At 56.5% G+C, this 7,705-nt stretch overlaps 1 protein-coding gene across 1 annotated transcript; it reads right to left on the minus strand.

The window, feature by feature from the left end:
- Window positions 1-2,188: 2,188 nt before the first annotated feature.
- On the minus strand, window positions 2,189-7,163 carry LOC104620748 (voltage-dependent R-type calcium channel subunit alpha-1E-like; the record flags this gene model as incomplete). Its single annotated transcript, XM_010287045.1, has 6 exons — window positions 7,059-7,163; window positions 5,236-5,341; window positions 3,970-4,077; window positions 3,332-3,432; window positions 2,945-3,051; window positions 2,189-2,297 (listed from the first exon to the last, which is right to left on the minus strand). Coding segments are annotated over exons 1-6 (636 nt in total), but the record flags the coding sequence as incomplete, so codon positions are not given.
- Window positions 7,164-7,705: the final 542 nt, after the last annotated feature.

Raw genomic sequence — 7,705 nt, forward strand, 5'->3', positions numbered from 1 at the left:
TCACCTCCTTCTATATTTTCCTTTGCTTTATTCTAGCAGGTTTTTGTCTCTGCAGCTTCAGGCCATTCTCCCTGTCTCCTCTCCTCGCACCGTACCCTTTCTGCTTCCCATCCCCTTCTTCTGATCATCCCCTCCGCTGCCAAATGGTCAATAAAGCCCACACGGCAAAGCCTCCCTTCCTCTTCATGCCCCACCAAAGTGCCACGACATGTCACACCAGCACCGACACCAGGAACTCTGTGAGAAAGCCGACACAGAGACTTCACAGCAAAACCGAACCCCGTAAGAGCGTCTGCGTCTCCGTGGAGGCTGAGTACAAGACGGAACAACAGAGAAACCGGGCAGACGAACGAGGAGGTGAGATGTGGCCTGAGTTCCCCCCGGACAGACGGAGAAGCATGTGCGTTGGAACAACGGGAAAGGAAGGAAAAGGCGTTTCACCACCTGAGAGATCTTCTGCCAGCCAGGCTGGGACTCCTTGAACCTCAGCCTGCGCCCAGGGCGGGAGGAAAGGAGCGGTGTCCCACTGCGGGGGGAACCCTGCCACCTCCCGGCACGGCCCCGCTCCACCGTGGACCTCCCACACGAGCCAGGAGATCGATTCCCCTGGCTGCTCCCTGCTGCCGGTGTCCCCATGCAGGGGAACAGCAGCCCTCCTCCATGTGCAGCACCCCAAAGATGGGAAGATGCTCTGATATCAGGGTGCTGGGGAAGCCGTGGGGCTAGCGGGACTTCTCCGCGTGGAGAGAAGCCCCGGTGTTACCTGGCAGGCTTTGCTGGGACCCGGCACCCGTGGGGGCTTTGCTTGGTTTTACCTGGGGATCCACAGTGAGACGAGGCATGGAGGAGGCCCTCCCAGAGACAGCGTGGTCCTGAGTGTCCACGGGAAGGTAGCTGCCACGGTTAGAGGGCTGCACTCTTTGAAACTCCCTAACCTCTGGCTCCTGGAAATAAACACACAGCCAAGCTCTTGGGATGGGGTTGGAGCAGCGTGCTGCTTCTGTCCCGTTTGCAGGGGACAGCCCCGCTCGCTCAGCCGGGGGCAGGATTTAAGTGGCCAAAAAGGGAGTCTAAGACGTATCATCCGTCACGTCGCTACTGAAAAATAACCTCCGATTCACAATCCATTGCAGGTGAGCCCAGATCTGGTGCTTCAGGCTGGCACGATGGCCAGTTCATCTCGCACCTCTTCAGGGGCAGCGGAAACCTTGCCTGGACCTGGTGATGCCCTGACTGCCCAGCCTTTAACTCCTTCTCCTTTTGCCAGAAGAGGACAAACATACGGGATTTTCTCTCTGACCCTGCTTTAAAGGCTTTCTGGCCACATCCCCGTTAAAAGAAAGCACGGCACCTTTGTGCTTTGGTTAATTCCCAATTTAGGGGATTCATTTTGACCCTGGAGATCTGCTAGAAGGGGACTTTGTGGGGAGGGGGGACTCTCATCTGCCACCTCCCCTCCAGCAGGACGGCGGCGTGGTTGGGGTGGCCGGGGCAGGTGCACAGCTCACACAGAGCACTACCGACCCCGGGGACACGGACCGGGCTGGAGACGCACAGCGGCACAACACTGCACCCGACAAGCGTCGGGGTGGTGCGCGAATGCACACACACAGACATGGAGAGATATATATAGGTATGTATATATATACACACACACACAGACAGACACTGCTGCCGCCGGCAAGGCCGGAGGGGTGTGCTGCCATCGGAGACAGTTCGACAGCTCAGTTTGGGACTGGGGACACCAGCACTGACAACAAAATGAACATGAATCCAAAAACATCAGATACCATCACTCAGCACGGGGTAACCCACTGAAATGAGCGCTCAGTGGGAAAAAGAGCAGCCTGTGAAGAGAAGGATATTTTACTGCAGGACATTGGACCCCTGTCACAGCTCTCACCCCAAAAGCACTTGCCGCTGCTTGGCCCCACTGGCCAGGGCTGGTCCAGGGATGGCTGTGTCCCCAGTGCCCCGACAGAGGCGAGGGGCTGGAGCCCAAGCTGGGGAACACCCGGAGATGTTCGTCCTCTGCTTCAGATCTGTGCGTGACCCAGCAGCTGCCAACCCTCCGCTGTGCTCGCTGCCACAGGGGCAGGGAGCAACCTTTCGCCGCCGTGCCCGCAGCCCCACGCCTCCCCGTGCCCACCAGCATCCTCACTGGGACCGAGGCAGCGCGTGACTTTACCAGAGACTGGTGCTCCTGGAACTGGCCGTGGGCTGGATCCATGCACGCCAGCTGGAAGATCTCCTGCGGCGAGAGCGGGCTCAGCGAGGGGAACCCGCTTCGGCTGCTCCTGCAAAGACAGTCCAGCTCCAGGGAAGCCACAAGCTGGGTGCTGCCATCACTGGCCATCGCCTCTCCAGCAGCTCAGGTCTGGCAAGCCCCCGTGCTTGCCCCCCAGGCTCTCAAGACGCCCAGGACAAACATCATGTTCCTTGGGGAGCTGAAGTGGTGCCAGGCAGGAGAGGACACCCGTGGCCCATGTCCCACGGCAGCAGTGGGGACATCCCAAGCGCAGTGCCAACAACTCCCACCATCTCACTCCCACCAGCCAGGGTGCTGGGATCCCCCACTGACCCTGCACCACGCAGGGACCCACTGCTTGACTGCTCTTGAGGTTCAGGTCCGTCCCAGACCCCTTCAGTAAGAGAGCTTGCACTTAGTGCTGGGATGGTCCTGCAAGAAGAGCATCCATGCAGACACCTGGCCAACCCCCTTGGCCACCACCGCTGCTGTTGGTGATGCTGATGCACACCAGCTACCTGGGAATCCTGCAAAAGCTTTGTGCCGGGAGCTTTTTGCCCCGGACTGGGCTTCCCCTGCTCTCAGCAGCTCTTTAACCCTCTGTGCATCCCGGTGCCAGCTCCAGAGAACAAAACGCAGGCTGCAGGAAGAGAAAAGCTACAGGAATACCTCCCTTCTTCTCAGGGCAATACTCACAGGCCCGAGAGCGTGTCCTGCTGGAGGTAAGGCAGAGCCTTCGCATTTGAGATGATTTCCTGTGGCAAAGAGGACGGCTCCATGCGCTGGAACATGGGCGCATTTTTCTGTATTGAAAAAAGAAAGAAGCTGAGCCTGTATGAAACATAGATGAACGGCCAGTGCTTCACCAAGCAAGCCCCCACCGCTTGGGAAGGCGACAGCACGCTCATATTTGCTGTCGGGGACCAAGGATGCACGTACGCATACTTTGTGGTCACCAAAACCCGACCTGTACCACCATCCTCGTCCCTCAGCTGCATCCCTTTGGCTGGGCTGTGGTAGGAAGCAGCGAGGATGCTCTGAACTCCCCGCTCCTGCCCACCATGCACCCTCCCCGAGCCTCACCTGCTCCTCCAGCTGCTGCCGCTGCTTCTTTGCTTTGCTCTGCTTGTAGTAGTCCATGATCATCATGGCTGCATATATTTTGCCAACAGTCAGGTCAGAGGCTGCGAGCATAAGAGGGGAAGGAAGAGGGGGACCCTTTTGTTTTAACAGAAACAGCAGGTCTGAAGGCACCAGCCGTGGATCTCGGGAAGAGCCCTGCTCTGGGATACCCTGGTAACCCTCAAAGTCTGCTCACCGCTCCAAAAGTGAAATGAACACCCAGGCACTCCACGTGGAGATAAAATGGATGGAGGTGGCTTGAAAGCATCATCATAAACCACCAAGACACACGGCTTCATCACATCATCACATGTAACGGAGCAAGTGATGCTCAGCATCCTGCCCTTATATGCTCCAGAGATGATTTACAGGAGACTCTGCGTTTGGCAGGAGTAGGGCACTGCAAACTGGGCATTTTTCAAGAGGGTTCCCAAGCAGCCAGGCAGGGCAAAGCAGAAGCCAGCCTGTAGCAACACAAACCGTTTTCCCATTTCTCCCCCATCTGGGGACAGGTCTGACTGGTCCCCACCTCCCTTTGGGAAGAAGCTGCTGCCGGGATGATGGAAACTTGACAGCTGTGACAGTCCCCAGAGACTCACTTTTTGGCATGGGTACCAACAGGTCAAGCATCTTCTGGGACAGGTGAGGCCAAATGGTCAGGATCTCCTTTTGAAGCTCGGAGTCTAACTGCTGCCAATCTGCACCACCTTGAATAGTGGGGGGAAAAAATGGCGCATGTGCATCAAGGTGTCTGGCACCAGGGTCCGCCTGAAAACACCCCTTTCCCATCCTGAAGTGAGGTTCACAAGCAGCAGCCAGCTCGCTCTGGGCTGGCAGGGCCATCTTGCATCAGCGAGCCCGGTCTCCTGCTCTCGTAGGGAAACTTTCCTACCACCCCTTCCATATGTGCCGCCATCTCCCCATCCCCTGCCCTCCCACTCAAAGCTGCCATCTTCAAGCTCGCCTTGGGTCCGTCTCTGCCGCTCCAATCCTACTCCAGCCCACACACACCTGCTGCTGCCCCACTTTCTCTTTTCTGGTGAGCGGATCATGTGCTGGTGAAAGAGCAGCTCCACTTGGTTGAAATCCTTAAATACTCGGCGATGCCGTGCAAGGAGGAGAGCAGAGCTCTCGGGCCAGTGGCAGAGGGATTGGCTGAGCTGAGGAAGACCCAGGCTCAAAGGGAGCCGTCAACAGAGGCCAACCAGAGACACCCCGGCCTGAGGTAACTCTGCTGGGCTGTAGGAGACCTAGGTTCAAATCTCTAATTTATCTACGGGGGCTTGAACCCAAGCAGCTGTCTGAGCACTGGGCGTTTGCTGCTATCTTGCCCTGCGTTGAGTTTTCTTCCAACAACTGAGCTGTTCCCGGGGGACATTTGATTGAAAACGGCGTGTTTCTGCAGAAAGCTTCTGCTCTGATGAATCAGAGCATTTCCAGCAACAACAACAAAGCAGGTTTTCCTGCTCTGAACATTTTCTCTTCCCTGAAAGAATTCCGTTCCCCACAGCCCTAGGAAGCCAAGCACACATGATCTTTTCCCTCCTTTGTTTGGTTTGTACATGGGGAGGAAAGGGAATTCTCTCTCCTCTGTTACCCAGGGGACATCAAGCTGTTTCCGCTCTCTAGAAGCAGCTTCCAGTGGAAAACTGGCCACCTCTTCCATAAAGAAAGAGATTTGATTTTTTTTTTTTACAGAAAGCAGCAGAAATTTGCCTGTTCAAGGTGATCAGTTCCACCCACGTACTGGGCTCTGGGCGACCAACCCCAATTTGGCTGTGATGTCCTCAGCCTTCCCAAAGGACGAGCGCTGGTCACTCTGAAACCCTCCTGGCTCTCTCCCCTCTCTACCTCATCGACCGTACCTTTGGCAATTTTGATATCCAAGGCCGTGCGTATCAGTGCCATCAAGGTGGAGGTAAAATGGACCGTCATGTCCTCGGCCACAGGCATGTTCATCAGCACCAGTCTCTGCGCAAGAGAGAGAAGAAAACAGCGGACGGAAAACAATATCGAAAAACACATCGACCAGGCTGGAGGAAAAGAAATTAAACATTAAACAAAAGGGAAAAAAAAAATTAAAATTAAAAAATAAAAAGCAACAAAGAGTGTCAGAACAGCACAGCCAAAAAAGAAGGGCAAGGATCACCCCACCCCACCCCCGGCTCCTTCCACCCCAGGACACCGGCTCACTGCCTTCCAGGGCTCCTCCTGCACGCCAGGAACGGCCCCTGAGCCCCCCTCCCCATGGCACTGGGGATGCCACGGCACCTCCCGGCACTTTTGGGAAGACATGCCTGATCCGTCAGGGATGCTGGCGTCGGGAATGCTTGGGAAGGGGAGAGGGGGCTCAGGTTTCCGTTCCTGGGGTGGTTTGGCTTTCGGATCTCAACCCTTCCCACCTGGGGCAGGGGAGAGGAGGGTCCCTAACCTTCAGGGACTTCAGATCGGCTGGATTCCTCTAGCATGCTACATCCTGGCGCTCCCTTTTTGCGTCTTTCAGAGATGAAGTTTGCCAGCACATGCACAGGGTCCAAATTATCCAAGGGTGGGGAAGGGAAGGAGGGGTAGAAAAAGTGCAGAAGGAAGGTGAGAAGGGCAACCAAGGCAGGTTAGACACGCCATGCTCCTTCCCCACCCTGGGCAGGCGGGGTGCAAACCGAAGTGACCAGATCCACTTCCAGAGAGTATATTTTGCTTTGTGAATACCTTGGGTCATCCCTTCCCTGCCCATTCCTTTTCTCCCGGCTTCTCACGTCCTTTCCCTGCCTTCAAGCCTCCCTTTTTCTCCTGGAGAAGCGCGACGGTGGATGTATGCATGTGTGAACAAACACATGAGAGCTGGGGAGGGTGGCAGCACGTCTGCAAGTGTGCAGAAATCCCCGCTTCGCTAGCCCCGAGCGATGCTGAAAGAGCTGCCGGCAGCAGCCCGCTGCCACGGAAAGCTCCCGTTTGCTCCAGACCTGGACAACACATTGCTCTGTAGCTCTGGGTCTCGTCCTAGCAGCTGCTTCCCTCAGCAAAGCCACACAGCTCCCACTCCATGTCCTTTGGGGCTTCCCATGCTGCCGCTCCACGCCTGCGCAGCTGGGAGCACGCTGGGGGTAAAATTCAGAGCCACTGCTTGAAGGCACCTGGCTTTGCCTTGCACAAGCCATCCTTGGGATAGCTTATGCCGGTGCACCAGGCTCCCAGCACACTGCAGAGCTGCTCCTTCAGGGTACGTCCTTGCTGCCCACCTGCGTCCCATCCCCGTGGGCTTTAGCCCCGTTTCTGCGCTGGCTGGGGCAAAGATTGTTCCAAGCCCAGGGGATGAGCTTGGACCAGTGAGCTCCTGGGGACATCCCACCCTCGCAGCTGTGCTACGGGGTTGCTCCTCACCTCATCTTCTCCAACCCTCCCACTTCCACGCTATTGCCGATCCTGCCCCTCCTCTTCCACTGAGGTCTTCTACCCCAGAGCTCCTCAGGCTTGCGAGTGACCACGGCAGCATCACGTGCGTGGATGGTGGAGACCAGCCAGCATGGCCAGGACTCTTCTGAGCACACGGGGCTCGCCAGGAGCAAGCTAAACACATGTTGGATGCCCCCAACGCCTCCCCATCTTCCCCAGCCCCACCTCCCCGCCGCTCCCTCGAACCCCGGCTCCTGCTCGGCTCTAGCCCCCATAGAAGGAAGGGTTGATCTACCTTATAGGCCACTTTGGAAGGACATCTCTTGCCGAGGCCTAGCGGTGGTGACATAAGAGTCAGCATTTCATACATCTCAGTGTAATGGATTCGGCCACTGCTCATGAAGGGGGAAGGGGAGGGAGGGAGATGCAGAGAGAGAGGAGGCATTCCCAGAGAGCAGAAAAACGTACAAACAAAAATAGTACAGGAAAACAGGAGAGAAAAAACAAACGGACAAACAGGAAAAGAACAGGAAACCCGTTAATCAAGGCAAATCGTACATGAGAGACTGTCCTGATGGGGATTTATAGCACTGCTCACACAAAAAAAAACCTCACCCCTCTCCTCTGCTGCTGGCCTCAAGCGCCTGCCTCGCTAGCAGTCTGGGAGTCCTTCTCTGGTCTCAACCCCTTTCCTAAAGCCCTCCAGCAGCCCCCAACTTGTCCCACAGGTTCCAGGGCTGTGTGCGAGTGGTATAAATCAGATACACGGCACTCAAGCCATGGGTTATTTGAGATAACGGTGGTTTGCACCACAGTGCTCTGTGGCCTCCGTAGCGTCTTCCCTCCCGGCGTGGGGGGCCTGGGTGTTGCTTGGCATGGCCACCTAACCCATAGCCGGAAGGCTGTGTATCCCCAGCTCATAAGGTCTATGCAATTGGGAGG

Source organism: Phaethon lepturus, unplaced genomic scaffold (genome assembly GCF_000687285.1).
Source record: "Phaethon lepturus isolate BGI_N335 unplaced genomic scaffold, ASM68728v1 scaffold41455, whole genome shotgun sequence".
NCBI lineage: Eukaryota > Metazoa > Chordata > Aves > Phaethontiformes > Phaethontidae > Phaethon > Phaethon lepturus.